We start from the raw sequence: 20823 nt of genomic DNA on the forward strand, positions 1-20823 counted from the left end.
TTTCTGCTTCTGCTTTTTTAAATATTTCCTACTTACGTTATGAATAACAAGAACTTAACTGATCATCTCTTCTGCCTCCATTTACACGCACATACACACTCTCTTCTCCCATCATCATTAATCACATTTTGTAGTTAAATTAGTAGTCAGTGTTGACCTTATGAATGTATAATCACATGGATGCTACCTAGTTTAATCTCATCATGTTCCTTATACAACTCTCTTCTCCTGTTTTGTTGGCTGGTTTTCTGTGTATCAATAACCTGTGTATAAACTCTGTAACAGAAACATAAAACTATGTTTTATAATCCAACACATCAGGTAATCTCTCAGTTCCATTTCTTTTCCCTCAGAGACATCCCTTCCAGAGCTTTTGCTCATTTTGCCTTACTACAGACTGATGTGCTGCGCATATATTGTTCCGTAAACCCCTTCACAACATTTTAGGAATTCCTTTCTGAGAACGGATGAATGGGAGGCTGAAACCTTGCATATCTGAAAATGTTTCTTTTTTACTTGCACGTTTGATTTCTAATTTGACTTATACAGCAGTTAGCTTCTGCTGTGTAACCAATCACACTAAAGTTAGTGGCTTAAACAACAATCATTTGTGTCGTTTCATGATTCTGTGACAGTGATTTGGGTAGCATTTAGCTGGGCAGCTCTTCTGGTCTCAGCTAAGCTCAACTTCCAGTCAGCTAGGCAGCTCTGCTTCTTCAGGATGGCTGGCTGGCAGATGGGGCAGTGGAGTCCCTGGACCACGTGTCTCTTTCATCATCCAGGCTAGTCTGAGAAAGCAAAAGCATGAAAGGTTTCTAGATATTGTTAAAATATTAAGATTTCTTATCCATGAACATAAATATACCTCCTTTAATTCAAGTGTCCTTTGATGAGCTTTGTTAGAATATTGTAATTTGTCTTACAGATTTTGCACATTAAAAAATTTTTGTTTTAATGTTTTATTTTTGAGAGAGAGACAGAGACAGAGGCTGAGTGGGTAGGGGCAGAGAGAGAGGGAGATACAGAATCTGAAGCAGGTTCCAGGCTCTGAGCTGTCAGCACAGAGCCTGGCCCGGGGCTCAAACTCACGAACCGGGAGATCATGACCTGAGTCGAAGTCAGATGCTTAACTGACTGAGCCATCCAGGCGCCCCGGATTTTGCACATTTCTGATAAGATTTACTCCTTGCTATCTCATAGTTTTGTGTGGGGTGGGGACGGCGTGTGGGTAATGTGGATATTTTTCCTCTTCCTTTTCCAATTCATTACTATAGGTAGATGGAAATGCTGCATCCTGTTTCCCAGCTACTGTTCTGAACTCTGCACTCTACAGATAAAGTCCAAAGTCTCTTCCTCCCATTCTCCCTTTCTCACCCCCTTTCCCACCTTCTCTTTCCTTTTCTCTCTTTGAATGCGATTGGTTGTATTTTCTGCATAAAAAGGCAATTTAGTCTCTTCCTTTCTAACCCTTACACCTAATTTCTTTTTCTTGTGTTATTGATTTAGGTAGTTATTGATTTAGATAGGAACCCCTCCAGGATAGTATTGAATAAAAGTGTTCTTTCTTTCTGAAAGAAAGAATTTTTTATTTCTTGGCTGTTGGACCTCTAGAATTGACTCTCTCATTTTCTTATCTTTGCTGTATGATTTTTCATCTTTTTCTAACTGTTCTACTTTTAAACAAAATCTTTAACAATGCCATTGATTTTTATCATATTCTTGCTCAAAATTTTTATATTTTTAAAAAAGTTTTGTGTATTCTTGTTTCTTATAATAGCGTTCTTGTTTCGTGGGTGCAGTTTTGTCTTTTTCGCTCTGTAGATTGTCATGCTTTTTGTTTTCTATTTAGTTTTTTTGCCCCCTGCTACATTTTGTTTTTCTAAATCCCTTGTGGGTGTTTATTTTTTGTTATGGTTATTTGTTTTATTTGGTTTTCATGACACAGGCTTTCTGCAAGGTTAATTGCTCTTTGTTCAGTTCCAACTGGAAACCAGTTGGAAGCTTTTTGTTGTGGCTGTGTTTCATAAACTGGTGACTTTCAGCGTAAGGTTGGTAAGGCTATGCCAACCTTTTCACTGACTGACTCCTAAACGTCAGTATCTGTTAGCCATTCCTACTGGACTAGGAATCGACATAGAAAAAGACTACAAAGCTTATAAACCTTTTCTACAAAGAGTATTTTATAGTGTTCCTTTATTTTCCCCAAATGAGGTTTATAGAAATTATACCCTGTCTATATACATAATCCCCTAAATCAATATGATGTCTTAACTATAATATAAATTAGAAATAAAAGGAAAATGTGTATTTCAGCATATAAATGCTCAGTCATGACTACACTGGAAAACATAATGAAGTAATTCAGATGGTTGCACTTTTTGGTTAGATCATTGAATGCAAGTAGCTTCAAATATACAGTCATATTATGAATGATATTGTTAGTAATATGGTTTTTTAAAATAGTGAGCAAGTTTCCAACAACAAAAAAGTAAAATTGTCTCCCCTTTAACATGGCTATTGTATTCCTGGGAAGTAGAGGTCTCAGATGATTACGAATAAGGTTTTCACTACGGGACTATCTGATAGAACATTTGAAATTACTCAGGACACAAGGCAGATTTTCATATTTTGGATTTTAGCGTGTCTAGTATTCTTGGCCTATGCCTCTAAATGCCAGTTGTGTCTTCCTCAATCATTATGGTAGTCAAAAATATGCCCACAATTTTTTTAAATGACTCTTGGATACAGTAACACTGGCTTTGAGGACCAGTACTTTAGAAGAAAGGAAATAAGCTACAATTGGCAACACTAATATGACCACAGTCAGTGGAAGAAGCAGAAGGTCAGCAGTACCCAGAATAAGCACACAGGTTCACGTTTGTCCTTTTATACATATGACATCACATAGAGCCTTCCCAAACCCTAAACCTCCCTAAACCTTCTCCCTGTCCTCCCTAAACCTTCTCCCAAAGGTTAGATCTAGAACACTAGATCAAATTATTGTAGACATAAGTTGCATGTAATTATTCCTTATTATTACCATGACAATAAAGTGAACAAACGACTGCCAAAGGCAACTGGAAGTAGATTTGTGCAGTACAGCCTTGACCTAGGCCTTTGCTCTGTTTGATCAGAGCAACTACTTTGTTCTGACTTTTCTCTCACGATTATAAGATAAGCCGTTTCAGAGTTCCTCCTATTTTGTCTGTCAGTCTTTCTTCCCACAACCCAGGGTCTGATTCCCCTTCAAGGTCTGGCTGGCCTTTTAAATTTTTCCTGGATTTACCAACTTATCATGCATTTCTTTCATCCTGCACTGTGGATTCCATCTCTGAATTAGCTACTCTCACTCTCAGTCAGTACTTTCCACCTCTTAGCAGACCAAATGAGAAAAGGAAAAAGAGGAGTCCCATAGTTGATCAATCTAATATAGGGATAATTAAGGTGAAATTGCATTAACGAGGGTAAGTTGCGTTAGATGCTATTAAAAAACATCCCTAAAATCTTGTTGATTTAGCACAAGAAAGGAGTAATTGTCTTTACCTAAGTACAGTGTGGATTTCTTGGTCAGAGATATTTCTGGATGACTTTTCTCTAGAGATTTAGGGATATAGGCTGTTTCATTTGTGTAAACGGTTTTTCCACCTTGGAGTTCTTTGCTTCCCTAGATGCAGACGTAAGAGGGAACGCATGAAAGATTTTATGAAGATTGTAAAGCCAGGCCTGGACCTGTTATAGGATATTTCCTATATTTATATTCCTAAATACAGGATTTATATTTATTTATATTGCTAAATATAGGATTCCTATATCCTATATTTCCTATAGGATATTTCCTAGTCAAATTCCTTTGACTAGGGCACAGTTTAGTTCTTTATCCATAAAGGAGAGGACAGTTGTCATTGCTGTTAGCATTCTCTACCGAATTAACACTTCCTCTCATATAAGAGTGTAAACACTAGTAACAACAAATATCTATTGAGCACCTGCTGGGTACTAGTCACTCTGTTGATTCCTATGGTTGAGGAACTTGCAGTTTATTGATGGAGTTTAAACAATTAAAAAGCAGTATAATCAATACTACGATAGGGGTCTATGTCTGCTGTAAGAGCATGGGTGAGGATACAGCTAATCCAGATAACATTCAACAGTAGTAAGTGATGTGAATAAAGTACTCTTGAAGAATGTTTATGAATGCTGTGGCTTTTAAGACAAACTTACAGACACAGCTCCTTAATTTAATAATGTTAAAATCTGGTATTACACCTAGAAGTTTGTTTTCCTTAACTGTAGACTAGGTATAATAATATCTTCCTTGACGACCTCAAGTAGATTCTGGGGGCATCAGATGAGATAATGAATGCGAAAGAGCTTCATACACATTATAATAAATAGAGACTAGAGAGGTAGTATTAAGAATGGAAAGAACCTTGGATTTGGTTGCATAAGACCTAAGTACTGGCAGTGGCTCTGCCTGTTACTGTTTTTTTTTAAGGCTTCTATGAGTCTGTTTTTTAATCTATCATACCTATGCTACTTATTTTATATGATAGATGTCATGTAAATTCAATAATGTTTATTAAAGTTCCTTGGAAATTACAAAGCCTACTATTAAAATCTCAGGTGTTCTCAATAATTTATGCTGCTTAATCATCCATAGCACTGGTTGTTGATCTTAGGACTAAAAATCTACCATATAGATTAATTTTACTACATGAGATTTATACTATAACTAATGATATTGGAAAATGCCTTCGTCTGTTTTCTGATGGTTTGCATCGTGATGGACTTCTATTATAGTAGCAGTTTAAGGCGTTGGGATACAAAGTATGAGAGGAAAGTACCACCCTTTTGAAGCACATTTGAAGATAGAAATTAATAGAAGTTAAATTGAAAATTACAAGTTTTATTTTAAGTGCTATCCTTACATTAACATTTGCCTTATAGATGCTAACCACAGAACACTAAAATGAGCATTCTCTCCAAGGAAGAAATTGATATTCATGTTCATAAAGGGTGTCTTTGAACATGTGTGCTGAGCTACGTAGTTTCCCTTTTTGATATTCTCCTTATTCTCCCACCACCACCTTCCCCGCTTGCCACCCTTAGTTTGAAATCTGTGGGCAAAGAGGAGATTAGCAAAATATGTGTATGGCTTGACTCAATGTAAGAATCCATTTAGTTTTGCTACCAGTGTTTGGTTTTAAATATTTAAGCTTGATGTTTCTTTGGTTTTAGGAGGGCTGGTTTCGGACGGCTGAAAATATGGGCTTTCAGTGCCTAAAGGTTGAGAGCAAAGACCCCCGGCTGGATGGAATAGACTCACTTTCTGGAACCGAAATTCCCCTGCACTACATCTGCAGATTGGCTAATCATGCCATCCACTTGGTGGTCTTTCATGAGAGGAGTGGCAACTACCTCTGGCACGGCCATTTACGACTCAAAGGACGCGTGGACCGGAAATTTGTTCCTTTTCGAAAGTTACAGTTTGGCCGTTATCCTGGAGCTTTTGACAGGTAAATTCAGGAGGTAAAGGGGAGTTCTGAAACCTGTCTTGTCCAGTCATGAATTCTTACTCTTTTCCTACATTTTGTAATTAAATCTAACATGTAATTCACACAAATCAGTTTTGAAATGTAAATACCCAACAGCAAGAAACTCATGTACATGCGTGCTAGGAAATACGCATACGAAATACTAGAAACATTGTTTTTAATGCCCCCAGACTTTGTGTATTCATACCGTGAAGTATTGTAGAGCAGGGACATGAATGGATTAGTGCTCTGTGTAACAACGTAGATGAATCCCACAATGTTGAGTGACAGAAGCAATGTGTAAAATAATACAACTCTTGATTATATTCATAAAATGTGCAAACACAGGAGAAAGTATGTTCGTGGATATATGCTTACATAGTAAAAATTGTCAAAAGGTACAAACTTCCAGTTATAAGATAAGTAAGTTCTGGGGATGTAATGGACATTGTGGTGACTATAGCTAACAGTGGTGCATTGTATATTTGACAGGTGCTGAGAGAGTAGATCTTAAAAAGTGGTAACTGAGGAAAATATGCTTGATGTTTAGCTTTTTTGCTTATGTCGTGTGTTTTGAAGAGGCTGCCAGCTTTCTGGGTTAAGTCCCAATAAGAAATCCTCACTTTTGTTTTCAGGCCAGAGTTACAACAAATTACTGTTGATGGACTCGAAGTTCTCATCCCGAAAGATCCAGTGCACTTTCTAGAAGAAATACCACACTCTCGGTTTATTGAGTGTAGGTATAAGGAAGCTCGAGCATTCTTTCAGGTTAGAAGTAATCAAATATTGTACTTTTTTAAATTAAAAGAGGTGTGTTTATTTTTAATGTTTCCAGGGAGGGGTAGGAAATGAAGGGACCTATAGAAAATAGGTAAGAAAACATCTTTTTTGATTCATTGTTTTTCTTCTAGATTGCTTTATTTGAATTTTTTTTTTAAAGGAGAGTAAACATTAACCTTAAGAAACGATTTCTCTCCTAATTGAATGGTGTGATGTTTATGGAGACCTTGTTTTATTGGGGTAGGCTCTGGTAGGTTTAGTACTGGCCTCTGCTTTCAGTTAGGATACCCCATAAACACTATCAAAGGTGGCGCATTCTTAAAGTCCCCCCCCCCCCCCCGTAGGATGAAGCCACTGTAGAAGATGGACCATGTAGATTTGGGAAAGGTTTCACGGAAAATGCAGTTTTTCTCAGAGGGCTGGCAATGCATATGAATGTTCTGTGTTTATGAAGGTTTTGAAGGTAAATGCTATGCAGAGACCAGTGCTTTTTGAACTTTACTTTATTCTGCTGCTCTCGCTTTCAATTCAATAAACACTTATCGAAAGCCGTTTTCCCAGGAACTCTGCTGACCCTGGGGATGTAAAGATGATTTTGAGAGGCATGAAGTTTCAGCTCTGAGAGATGACTTAAAACAGAAATACAGTGAAACCAGTCAGAATTTATGGTGGGGTTTTGGTACCCCGATCCTTCCACTTGCCCTTTATTTTCTGGGGTTCCCTTCTAAGAAAGGTGTAGACACATGGACAGGAATAGAATGAGGAGACGAAGTACCAGCTGTATAATCGCTGGCTAAGTGCCCCGCACCCGCAAATGCAAGATTTTTCTGGTAGGCGGTGCTGGTCCCTGGGACCAAGGCCTGACAGCCTTCCTGGTGGGTCTTCCCAGCCCAGTCTCCTTAGATCTGTAATTGTGAGCTGTGAAACATACCCAGTCAGCCTCATGGATGACAAGCTGGAAAACTATGTGGACGAATCTACTGTAGTCGACAAGTGCTGAGCATCATACCCCTACCACGAAGGAAGTAACAGGAAGCAGAGGAGATGCAGTCTGCTGCCTGAGCTTGACCACTCGCTCTTCTTGCCTTAAGGGAGTTTGCTCTGGTTGCCACCTCTGTCAGAGCACTTCCCACAGTGAATTGCAGTGTATGTCTTGTCCCCCTACTAGATTATGTGAGCTTATTGATGGCAGGCTTGTTGTTCACTTCTGTAGCCCCAATATCTAGAGCAGCATCTGGCACAAAGAAAAGATCCTATAATTTGGAAAAATGTTTGGGGAATAAGGTGCTCATCTGAGTCAAATGAATTTTCTAAGGACACTTATTAGGACTTCTCCATTCCCTAGCAAGCATTTGCCCAGGCTGATTTTGTCGATCTTTGTGAGAAAGCAATGTAAAATGTAAAATGCTTCAAAATATGAATATTGGTACATCATTAGGATGGTATCAGGTTTTTTTTTTTTTTTTTAAAAAAATTTTTTTTTTCAACGTTTATTTATTTTTGGGACAGAGAGAGACAGAGCATGAACGGGGGAGGGGCAGAGAGAGAGGGAGACACAGAATTGGAAACAGGCTCCAGGCTCCGAGCCATCAGCCCAGAGCCTGACGCGGGGCTCGAACTCCCGGACCGCGAGATCGTGACCTGGCTGAAGTCGGACGCTTAACCGACTGCGCCACCCAGGCGCCCTGGTATCAGGCTTTTTAATTGCGTGTTTTCATTCTTGCTTTTGAAATTTTCAGCGCAAGCCCTCAATCAGCTTTTGAGTAAAGAATATGGATGGCAGATGCTCAGAAGGCTTATCAGCTTATCATACATAGCCTCGTAGTTTTGGTGTTTAAAGCACCATCACATAGCAAGACTACCATCCCGCCGGAGGTTTATATTTATAGTAAAATCAGGTGGAACTTTGTATTCATTCTTAATTACATTATTTGTGTCCCTTCACTTGCAGCAAGATATACTTGTGATTTCTAATCTGCTTTTCTCTTTTGTTATTGTATTGGTATTACTGATTTAGGGTGCCTAATTAAGTTGATAACTCTTTTATTCTTATTCTCTTAAATGTTTCATTCTTCATTATTTCTTACTATTAGAACCAAGGTCCCGTTTTCAAATTAAAGTGAACATATATAACTTTGAACACTTGATGGCGCCAAACAATCTTAAATACAATGCCTGGTGTAAAGTAAGCAGTGAACTAATCTCACAGAACTCATAAAACAACCTTCTAACTTTCTATTTTTAATATTTTTTTTTTTCTGGAAACATACTTAAACTTTCAGAAAAGTGGTAAATAAATACAAATAAATATTTTTCCTGAACCATTTGGGAGTAAGTTGTCGACCATATACCCCACAACCCCGAATAATTTAGTATTTTCCCCAAACAAAAACATTGTCCTACATTGTCTTAATACAGAAATAAGGATGTTAGATCACCATTTTAATCCCCATTCAAGTTTTGCTAATTGCCCCAGAAATAGCTTTTGTGATAAAAGAATTCAGTTCAGAATAAATTATAATAAAAGGATTCAGAATCACATGTTGTATTTAATTTTTTCATCTCTTCAGTCTCCTTCAGTCTGAAATGGTTTGATAGTCCTTTTTAAAGTTTTATGATTGATGCTTTTGAAGATTACAGGGAGATGTTTTGTAAATTGTCCCTCATCTAGAGGTTTGTCTGTTTTTCCTCATGTTAGATTCAGGTTATACACCTGTAGTAGGAACACCACAAGTGATTCTGTGCTCTTCTCATTACATCCTATCAGGTGCTGTGTGGTTGTGATTTGTCCCATTACTGCTATGTTACATTGATCACTTGATTAAAGTGCTGTCTGCTAGCTTCAATCCTGTGAAGTTTCTGTTTTTCCCTTTGTCATTAATAGAAATTTGGCATGAAGGTACTTTAAAACTATGAAAATATTGTCAGTGTCATCATCAATCTTTTTTTTCAATTTTATTTTAGAGAGAGAGCGTGCAAGTGGGGAAGAAGGAAAGAGGTAGAGAGACAGAATCTTAAGCAGGCTCCATGCTCAGCGTGGAGACCAAGGCAGGGCCCTAATCGCATGACACTGGGATCATGACCTGAGCCAAAATCAAGAGTCAAACGCTCAACTGACTTAACCACCCAGGTGCCCCTCATCATCAATCTTTTAATTTATTTGTCTATATCAGTATGAACTCATGGTTTCCTGTTTTATTTACTGCATTGTATTTTATTCACTACATTCATTATTTTCATTATCTTCAAATTGATTCATATTTGGCCAGTGGGAACCCCTTCATGATGACTTCTGTCATTTTGACATGTCTTCATCAGTTTTTGAGCACTTGTTTGCTCTTTGCCACAGGTGCTCTAGGTTCATCTTGTAATTTCCCTGCCACACACATGGAATCAGCCATTTCTTTAAGTCCTGGTTCCTTTTAGAAGTGAAGGTTTGGGGGCACCTGGGTGGCTCAGTTGATTAAGTGTCCATCTCTTAATCTCAGCCCAGGCCATGATCTCAGCATTCATGTGATCAAACCCCACGTAGGGCTCTGCACTGACAGTGCAGAGCCTGCTTGGAATTCTATCTCTCCCTCTCTCTGCCCCTCCCCTGCTCACGTTCTTCCTCTCTAAATAAATAAATAAATAAATAAGTGAAGGTTTGGATGCCAGGTGTGCTCATTGCTACTTGGGTTTTGTTGCACACAGACCCTCTGAGTGATTGTGTGTGTGTGTGTGTGTGTGTGTGTGTGTGTGTGTGTGTGTATTTATTTCTATTTATTTCTATATCCATCTATCAAGATCCATGAATTCACACTGATACCACCAGCCAACTACTTTATGTTTCAGTTAAACATCATAGGGTTTATTTTCTTATTTGTGACTCCCTTCTCAAATAGTAAGAAACATAACTCCTGTTATTCTTAATGTATTTACTTACTTGTTTAGTCTCCTGTCATTGCTTCTGTCCTGTCTCCCACATGGATGCTGTCCTCACCCTGCTTGAGTGTTAATAATCTCCTACTGGGCTGCCCCCATCTACGGACATACTTCTCAAACTGCTCAGGCTCTGACTCCCAGCACTGGACACCTCCCTCCATGTGGTTCTCTTATCACTTGCTCAGGCTCTGACACCAGCCACTCATATGCATTTTCTTGCTCTGCCTTACCTAATAGTTCTAATAGTGAATAGTTCAGGATGGGAGGGGGAAGAGAATGGGAAGTGTTCTCTTGACTTACTTACTTTTAATTATTTTCTCAAATCTACCAAGAAGTTTAGAAATAGGATAATTTACATTTTCTTCAACTTGATTTGTTTCAGCAGTAACCATCAAAAAGTAATTAATGAGTTCCAGTCTAGTCTGTTGAATTCCAGTGAAAAACCAGAGGGAAACATGGAAATATCTGGACACCTGGCCTAGAAATATCTAGAAAACTATATTATCCTCCTCCAACTACTAATTTTTTTTATGAGACTTTGGGCAAATTTCTGAGCCTTAATTTCCTCATCTATAAAACGAGTGGATAGCTTCTGTCATGTTACTTTCAGTCTATACTTGGGGGGAAGGTTTGTGGAAAGGTTGCCTGAATGGCAAAGATCAAATGGACATGATATTTAAATTGGGATTTTGTCTTTTTCCAGAGGCGTGGTAAGCCCAAGATTGATATATTTTTTTAAGTGGAAAAGATTATGCATACTCTAATTTTTAAAATCCATAACAGATGCAAAAGGTTGATAAGTGTATACACTTTAATACATATGAGAGTCAATTCTAAGAAATGGAGTTTCTGGGAATGTCATGTTAGGAAAGGTATGTCAGAGGTGGGAGTATGTCCATGCAGGAGGCAGCCTCAGTAGGACATAACTATCAGGGTAACGTTTTTTATCAATCACAGAGTTTTCATGTCTGTTATTTAGTTTGACCCTTACAGTCACTCTGTGAAATAAGGCAAGTATTTGCCTTTAACAGATTAAAAAAAAAATGAGGTTTCAGTTTTGTGTCATTACTTTGTGTCAGTTTTCAGTCATTACTGGCTGAGCATTCACTAAAACCTGGGTCTCCAGTCTTTCCCACCACACCAAGGGTAAGAACATGTGCCCCTCATTCCAGTCATTTTAAAAAAAAATTTTAAATGTTTATTTCTTTTTGAGAGAGAGAGAGCATGTATGAGCAGGGGAGGGGCAGAGAGAGAAGGAGACACAGAAGCAGGTTCCAGGCTCTGAGCTGTCAGCACAGAGTCCAACACAGGGCTCGAACTCATGAGCCATGAGATCATGACCTGAGCCAAAGTCGGACGCCCAAAACTGAGCTACCCAGGTACTCCTCCAGTTATATGTTCTAAGGGAAGCTATGACTCTGAAGATATTTTCATCTTGAAGGGATCCTGTATAATTTGTATGTTCTGGAGAAGGCAATTTATCTTCTGGGAGCCACTTTCTTCCTAGGGACACTTTTTTCTTAAGATCCCTAGAGTCCCAGGGCGCCTGGGTGGCTCAGTTGGTTTAGCAGCCAACTCTTGATACCGGCTCGGGCCATGATCTCACGATGGTGAGATCAAGCCCTGTGTCAGGCTCCCTACAGAGCGTGAAGCCTGCTTAAGATCCTCTCTCTGTCTCTCTCTCTCTCCCTCCCTTCCTCTCTCCCTCTCTCTCACTCTCTCCTTCTCCTCCACCTCTCCCCACTCTTGCTCGCTGTCTCTCAAAATAAATAAATAAAGTTTAAAAAAAAATCCCAAGAGTCCCTCCAGGAACCATATTTTCTCCTGTTATATTATGAAAGAATGACAGGATATTACAGGATATTATATAGGCAGGGTTAGTGTAGGAGGGTCATATTCATTTATTCATTTACCCATTTTCCACTATATGATGTTCACATATTATGTGCCAGGCACTATTCTAAATTTGTATCTACAGTGGTGGGGAGATTTAGTATGTGCCCTCCAGGAACCATCTTTATAGCCTAGCGGAGGAAACATAAATAAAATAAAAAATGTGAATTAAATATGATAAGAATTATAGTCAAAGTATTTACACATGGTAACTATTATAACTCATTGAACAGATTCATTTGTCTTTGTATCTAGGACAAATACATTTTTTCCCCCTCAAATGTTGAACAAAAGGGCAGTACTGGTAGAATAAATACATACATCTTCCTGGGAAAATTAGGGAATGTTTCTCAAAGGGTGGAACACAGACCTAAAAGATTTTGTTGGTCTGGAGCATTTCAGATAAAAGAAAATAGTTTGTGTAAAGACACGGAGGCTCAAAAAGTTGTGGTATATTGGGGGAGTTAGAAGTTACTGCTGTATTATGAAGTGTGAGGAGGGTAGAGATGAGGCTGGACCAGTAGACAGGAACCAGAACACAAATGTCCTTTTCTGCTATGCCAAGAAGTTTCCATTTTGACCCATAGGTAGTGAAGCATCACTGAAGAATTTATAGTGTTTTCCTCAGTCTAGAATAGTCTAAAAATGAAGAAACTTAGAAAAGCATGGCCAAGTAAATGATCATGATGATATTTGTATAGAACTTCATAGTTTATGAGACATTTTTCTGTCATCCATTGTCTTATCAAATCTTCACAGCAGTCCTGCAAAGTATAATTATTATCCTTCAAGTTACTGGTGAGGAAACTCTATATAAGAGAGGTTTGTTCTCTCATTCCCTTGCTCATCAGGCACTGGAGATAAAGTGATGAAATGAAGTTACTTTCCTCATAGAGCTTGTGTTCTCTTCTGAGGTGAGATGCCCAGCATCACAGCTGAGAAGAAGAGGGGCTAGACCTAAACACAGATAATCTGATTCAAAATCCCAGGCTCTTTCTACTACACTCTGCAGTCTCAAAAGACCAATTGAATCCATGAATCATGAAAATGTCACTGAATGCATTTTGTTCAGATATGCTTTTAGCTCTCAGAATTAGTCTTCTTTTCTCCTAACTGCCTAGTCTGCTAAATTGTGATGTGGAGGAGGGAGTGGATGAAGGTTTAAGTCTCATCCTTTGGGAATCCTGGTTATACTTCTTCCCCTTTTACTTCTCTTTCGAAGAATCTGCTCCTGTGGTCTTATAAAATAAATGTGCAAGTAACAAGGAACTCTGAGACTGGATTTTTTATAACAGAAAATTTATAATATGGGGTTAATTTTCAAATTTAATTTAGATGTCACCAAAATATTTCTAGCAAGTTAGAAATGGCTGTAATAGTTGACTGTTCTATCTGTAGCAGTACCTTGATGATAACACTGTGGAAGCCATGGCCTTTCGGAAGAGTGCAAAGGAATTGTTGCAGCTAGCAGCCAGAACGTTAAAGAAATTGGGAGTCCGGTTCTGGCTGAGCAGTGGAACTTGTCTAGGTAAAATTCTTTGTTGCTTTACATTTGTCTTTTTGTCATTTCATCCTCTTTGCCTTTAGGGATGATTGCTTGAGATGACACAACATCAGTGATATTTGAAGTGTCATATTTATAGACAGAATAAGCGTAGTGCATGGAACAGGAATTTATTGATTTCTTTAAAGACATTAATTTCAGAAACATAAAAGAGTTAGGAAGGCCATGTTGTGTTTACCAAAAACTGTAAGCCATGTATAAAATTTATATCAGAATGGGTAGACTGTGTTTGATCTCCAGGTAATCCTTAGGTTAGCATTTTATTGTTTCTATCCTGAAGATTGTTCTGCCTTTAAAAAAAAAAACCCCTCTATTCTGTTTCTTTACAAAAAACACAACTTTTTTAGTGTTTATTTATTTTTGAGAGAGAAAGAACACGAGCAGGGGAGGGATAGAGAGAGAGAGGGAGACACAGAATCTGAAGCAGGCTTCAGGCTCTGAGCTGTCAGCACAGAGCCCTTCGCAGGGCTCGAACTCATGAACTGTGAGATTATGACTGAGCTGAAGTTGGACGCTTAACTGTTCTGTTTCTTTACCTACACCACACAAATGAGAGGAGGGCTAAAGGACATAGCATAAGGTATTCCCACAAATCTTTTCCAAGTCACTGATAGTATTACTGGTTGGGCATCACTGCCTTCCCACATTCTGTTCATTCTCAGATGGGAAATGTAGACTTTTCTAGAGTCCTCAGGCAAGTTGCTGTTAGAACCTAAGAAACATTTATGGGTCTCTTTCCATGATACATTGGATCAAACTCCTTTGCAATTTAGAATTATTTAAAACCTTAAGTTTTAATTGTTTTTATTTACTTGTTTATAACTGTAGTTGGTTGTAACTGTATTCTTTGATTATAACTTTATTTGTACAGAAATTAATTCAGCTCCTGTTTTTAATTATTTAAAAAAAATTTTTTTAATGTTTATTTTTGAGAGAGAGACAGAGCATGAGTGGGGGAGGGTCAGAGAGAGAGGGAGATACAGAATCTGAAACAGGCTCCAGGCTCCGAGCTGTCAGCACAGAGCCTGACGCGGGGCTTGAACTCATGAGCTGTCAGATCATGACCTGAGCCGAAGTCGGACACTTAGCTAACTGAGCTGCCCAGGCGCCCCAATTCTGCTCCCATTTTTATAGTGTTACTATATAATTTATTGTCCAAGAGACTCTTGAGAGTGAAAAGGAGTGCCATTAGTAATCATGTTGGTATGATAGAAACTGGGATATATGATTAGGCTATCTGTTAGGCTCTATGGAAATTCACATGGTTCTTTCTGTCAAGGAGCTTGCACTAAGAGTAGCCAAGAAAAAGAGAGTACATCTCACACATTTATGTGATATATGCTTTAAGGTTTAACTTTTTGAAGCAAGATTGTGTTATAGATGATGTCATCAGAAATACCTCTTAATCACTTGTCATGATTTGTTTTGCATTTTTAGCCCCATGATTTTCTTCATTTAGGAGCAAAATGAGGGAGTTGGATTAGATGATATTTAAGGAGCCTTCCATTTTTAAGAGTTTATGTTTCTTTGATAGATGAGTATAGATTTTTCTCAAGCTAGAGATAGACCCCATCCTAGATATTTAGATCTATGGTACAATGAAATTAAAGTTTAGAATTCCAAATAGTATTCCCCAATAGCAGTGCCTGTAAAGACAGTTGTAGACATTTATTTACTTTCTGAATAATTTGGATGAAAGAATTAGAAGGATACTAGGGGAGATCCAAGAGCGCTTAGTAGTAGTAAGGTTTTGGTTTTTTAGAACAGTATTATAGCACCTAATTAAGAAGTAGATACATAGTAAATATACCTAGAAATATATTTTTTATTTATTTTTTATTTATTTTTCAATATATGAAATTTATTGTCAAATTGGTTTCCATACAACACCCAGTGCTCATCCCAAAAGGTGCCCTCCTCAATACCCATCACCCACCCTCCCCTCCCTCCCACCCCCCATCAACCCTCAGTTTGTTCTCAGTTTTTAACAGTCTCTTATGCTTTGGCTCTCTCCCACTCTAACCTCTTTTTTTTTTTTTTTTTCCTTCCACTCCCCCATGGGTTTCTGTTAAGTTTCTCAGGATCCACATAAGAGTGAAACCATATGGTATCTGTCTTTCTCTGTATGGCTTATTTCACTTAGCATCACACTCTCCAGTTCCATCCACGTTGCTACAAAGGGTCATATTTCATTCTTTCTCATTGCCATGTAGTACTCCATTGTGTATATGAACCACAATTTCTTTATCCATTCATCAGTTGATGGACATTTAGGCTGTTTCCATAATTTGGCTATTGTTGAGAGTGCTGCTATAAACATTGGGGTACAAGTACCCCTATGCATCAGTACTCCTGTATCCCTTGGGTAAATTCCTAGCAGTGCTATTGCTGGGTCATAGGGTAGGTCTATTTTTAATTTTCTGAGGAACCTCCACACTGCTTTCCAGAGCGGCTGCACCAATTTGCATTCCCACCAACAGTGCAAGAGGGTTCCCGTTTCTCCACATCCTCTCCAGCATCTATAGTCTCCTGATTTGTTCATTTTGGCCACTCTGACTGGCATGAGGTGATATCTGAGTGTGGATTTGATTTGTATTTCCCTGATGAGGAGCGACGTTGAACACCTTTTCATGTGCCTGTTGGCCATCCGGATGTCTTCTTTAGAGAAGTGTCTATTCATGTTTTCTGCCCATTTCTTCACTGGGTTATTTGTTTTTCGGGTGTGGAGTTTGGTGAGCTCTTTATAGATTTTAGATACTAGCCCTTTGTCCGATATGTCATTTGCAAATATCTTTTCCCATTCCGTTGGTTGCCTTTTAGTTTTGTTGGTTGTTTCCTTTGCTGTGCAGAAGCTTTTTCTCTTCATAAGGTCCCAGTAGTTCATTTTTGCTTTTAATTCCCTTGCCTTTGGGGATGTGTCAAGTAAGAGATTGCTACGGCTGAGGTCAGAGAGGTCTTTTCCTGCTTTCTCCTCTAGGGTTTTGATGGTTTCCTGTCTCACATTCAGGTCCTTTATCCATTTTGAGTTTATTTTTGTGAATGGTGTGAGAAAGTGGTCTAGTTTCAACCTTCTGCATGTTGCTGTCCAGTTCTCCCAGCACCATTTGTTAAAGAGGCTGTCTTTTTTCCATTGGATGTTCTTTCCTGCTTTGTCAAAGATGAGTTGGCCATACGTTTGTGGGTCTAGTTCTGGGGTTTCTATTCTATTCCATTGGTCTGTGTGTCTGTTTTTGTGCCAATACCATGCTGTCTTGATGATGACAGCTTTGTAGTAGAGGCTAAAGTCTGGGATTGTGATGCCTCCTGCTTTGGTCTTCTTCTTCAAAATTACTTTGGCTATTCGGGGCCTTTTGTGGTTCCATATGAATTTTAGGATTGCTTGTTCTAGTTTCGAGAAGAATGCTGGTGCAATTTTGATTGGGATTGCATTGAATGTGTAGATAGCTTTGGGTAGTATTGACATTTTGACAATATTTATTCTTCCAATCCATGAGCAGGGAATGTCTTTCCATTTCTTTATATCTTCTTCAATTACCTTCATAAGCTTTCTATAGTTTTCAGCATACAGATCTTTTACATCTTTGGTTAGATTTATTCCTAGGTATTTTATGCTTCTTGGTGCAATTGTGAATGGGATCAGTTTCTTTATTTGTCTTTCTGTTGCTTCATTGTTAGTGTATAAGAATTCAACTGATTTCTGTACATTGATTTTGTATCCTGCAACTTTGCTGAATTCGTGTATCAGTTCTAGCAGACTTTTGGTGGAGTCTGTCAGATTTTCCATGTATAGTATCATGTCATCTGCAAAAAGTGAAAACTTGACTTCATCTTTGCCAATTTTGATGCCTTTGATTTCCTTTTGTTGTCTGATTGCTGATGCTAGAACTTCCAACACTATGTTAAACAACAGCGGTGAGAGTGGGCATCCCTGTCGTGTTCCTGATCTCAGGGAAAAAGCTCTCAGTTTTTACCTAGAAATATTTTTGATATTGTCAGTGTGCTGAAAATTGAGGATGATGCTGCTCTGTTTTTTTTTTTTTTAGTTGATTTATTAATTTTGAGAGACAGAGACAGTGTGAGTCAGGGAGGGGTGGAGAGACAGAGAGAATCCCAAGCAGGCTCTGTACCATCAGTGCCCATGAAACCCATGAAACTGCCAGATCATGACTTGAGCCAAAACCAAGAGTTGGATGCTCAACCGACTGAGCCGCCCAGGCGCCCCTGATACTGCTGTTTTTTATATGACCCATCAAACACAAGCTGTTCAGAGCTGTTAAGTTCTACAAATTACAGCTCAGAGAAGGGATACTGGTTAAGCAAAAGAATTAACTTATGTTTTTTAGCATACCTTAAAGGCAGCCTTCATCATTAGGGGTTTCTGATCAAAATTCCCAAAAGTAACTTAATTTTTTTAATGGATGACCCAGGTAACATTATTAAAGCCAATAGCTTATTTAGAAATTAAAATACATCATGAAAGTTTCTGAGGATGATGAGTGCTCAGGCCAGTAAAAATGAATGAAGAAGGAAGGAAGGAAGGAAGGAAGGAAGGAAGGAAGGAAGGAAGGAAGGAAGGAAGGAAGGAAAGAAGAAAGAAAGAAGAAGAAAGAAGGAAGGAAAGAGGGAAGGAAGGAAAGAAGGAAGGAAGGAAAGAAAGGGAGGGAGGAAGGAAGGAAGGAAGGAAGGAAGGAAGGAAGGAAGGAAAAAGGTTCTTCAACAAGTGGCTTCTATAACCACAGATTTAATTTTTTAAAATAATTTTGGTAAGCACTCTAAGTCTAATCTTATGAAATAAAATCCATTCTTAAAAACATCATACAGTTGTGACTAATTTTTTCTTAATTTAAGTTTTTAAAAAATGTTCTTGTTTCTCTTCTTTTTTATTTTTAGGATGGTATCGGCAATGCAACATTATTCCTTATAGTAAAGATGTTGACCTAGGAATTTTTATACAAGATTATAAATCTGATATTATTTCAGCATTTCAGGATGTAGGACTTCCACTCAAACACAAATTTGGGAAGGTCAGTAATAAAAATCTTCTTTACTTCATAAGTAATATGTCTTTTCAAAAGTAGAATTTATATTAAACAGCTCAGAGACAACCAGTTAAGAATGTTGCATACATCAGTTGATCATTCAGTATTAGCCAGGATGACTTCAGCAGAAGCTTGTTATGTGACTTTCCGCACTATTTAAGGAAAACTAGAAAATCTGGCTTTCTACTGACATTGAGAAGGAGAAAAGGATCTTGAACTCTTGCAGATGATTTTATTGCCATTATATTAGATAACAATATAACATATAATTAATGTACCAGATAATATAAAATTAATACAATAATTAAGAATCCCACCCACCTTACCTGATGTTATGTTGTTTCTCATGAATCCTTTAATTTCATGTTCCCTTAGGCATTCTATTATTATCAACATGAAATGGTCCTTTGGTGGCTAAGGGTTAGAAATACAGAATCATTTCAAATAGTTCTTGAATTTCATATTTACTTCATAGGTTCTGGGTCATAGCAATTTTCTGAGTTCAACTAGGAATAGGTCATCATGACTTACATGAAATCTCCTTTTAGACAATTTGATTTCTATGCTCTAAGCCCATGATTCCTTGCAAATGTCTTACTTCTTTTTTTTTTTTTTTTTCTTCAAACATCTTACTCTTAATTTGCTTGTTCCCAGGGAGGTGTTGTCCTGGGAAGCAAGTAGAAGTATGGTTAGTCACTGAAAAATTACTTTTTCCATCATAATTATTCTAGTTTATTAAAAAATTTATTTATTAAAAAAATATAAAAATATTTTCCAGAGGTCACAGTCAAAGCAGGAGAACTCTAGGCGTACAGAGAATGTTTACTCAACACTCACTTTATGCCTGGCCCTGCGCTCTGCACCTGGGACCCAAAGATGCATACGTTATGGTACTTACCTTCAGGAGTTCACTGTCTAATTGGGGGAAAAACACATAATAATTATGTGATTAGTGCCATAAAGAACAGATGCACCAAGTCTAATGGGAACATAATTATTTGTAGATTAAGTTTCTTTCGGGAAATGCTCCCAGAATTCTTTGTATCTTTAACTTTTATTTCTTCCTCTTTTCATGTACATAGTGTAATGATTTATGGGGTGTATATGAATTTCTATGATGTCATGTTTACTTAAGTACTCATTATTGATTCTGATGAGAGACTTATTTCCTAATAGTTTTACTTGGTTATTAAAGGGAATCATTTTTCTTTGGTTCTTTTCCTTCTTTAGTCAGAAAAGGGCTCAGGAACAGGATGTTGTGCAGAGTGATAATTGGCTACTGTAAGTCATTTACTTTGAGTTGTCTTTAATTGTAAGAAGCAACATTATTTTGTATGCATTTAAGAAAGAAATCAAATGATGGTACGTTACCAATAAATCCCAATTTCAGAGGTGTTTGGCTTGAAGAAACATGTTCTCTTACAATCAATATTCTCCCTCTATAAAACACAATCTTTTTTTTTTTTTAAAGAAAATATATTTCCTTCATTACAGTCTATGAAGGTTTTCATCTTCCCCTTAGGTAGAGGACAGCTTGGAACTATCTTTCCAGGGAAAAGATGATGTAAAACTCGACATTTTTTTCTTCTATGAAGAGACTGACCATATGTGGAATGGAGGCACTCAGGCCAAAACGGGAAAAAAATTTAAGTATGAACCAGATAAGTACTTATAAAAGGGGTTCTTAGAGATAACTTCAGAAGGTAGAAATAAGGAAGTAACTGAAAATGAAAAACAAGAGAATGTCAAGGCTTCGCTATTAGCTAATTCTTTCTCAGTTTACCCATAAAGCCCAGTTATGTTTGGAAAAGTATGAACTACTTATAAGGACAGTGTAAGAGGAGGAAGTGCCCATGGGATGGGACCTCAGTCCAAATAGTCATTATGATTAGAAGTCCTTGAGTCATCAGAAAGGGAAAACCAAAACAAGGAACACAAAAACTAAGCCCAGAGCCTTAGCCAAAACACTGATTGCTTTTAGAGTTATAGGAGCTTGTTAATTTGATGGAAATTGGTTAACAGTCAGTAAGAAGGAGATCGTCAAGGTGAAGTTTAAGTGAGAAAATTGGGACTGAGCTGCGCTGAGGCC

General features: G+C 37.9%; 1 protein-coding gene across 2 annotated transcripts in view; it reads left to right on the forward strand.

The window, feature by feature from the left end:
* Positions 1-20823, forward strand: part of FKTN (fukutin) — an 86249-nt gene that overhangs the window by 31404 nt on the left and 34022 nt on the right. For both annotated transcript variants that reach the window (XM_030293523.2, XM_030293525.1), the window contains exons 5-9: positions 5239-5516; positions 6170-6302; positions 13530-13659; positions 18586-18719; positions 20257-20384. In XM_030293523.2, coding sequence (XP_030149383.1) covers positions 5239-5516; positions 6170-6302; positions 13530-13659; positions 18586-18719; positions 20257-20384 — 803 coding nt within the window. The remainder of the gene's footprint in view (positions 1-5238; positions 5517-6169; positions 6303-13529; positions 13660-18585; positions 18720-20256; positions 20385-20823) is intronic.

This window comes from Lynx canadensis, chromosome D4 (assembly GCF_007474595.2).
Source record: "Lynx canadensis isolate LIC74 chromosome D4, mLynCan4.pri.v2, whole genome shotgun sequence".
In the NCBI taxonomy this organism is placed as follows: Eukaryota; Metazoa; Chordata; class Mammalia; order Carnivora; family Felidae; genus Lynx; species Lynx canadensis.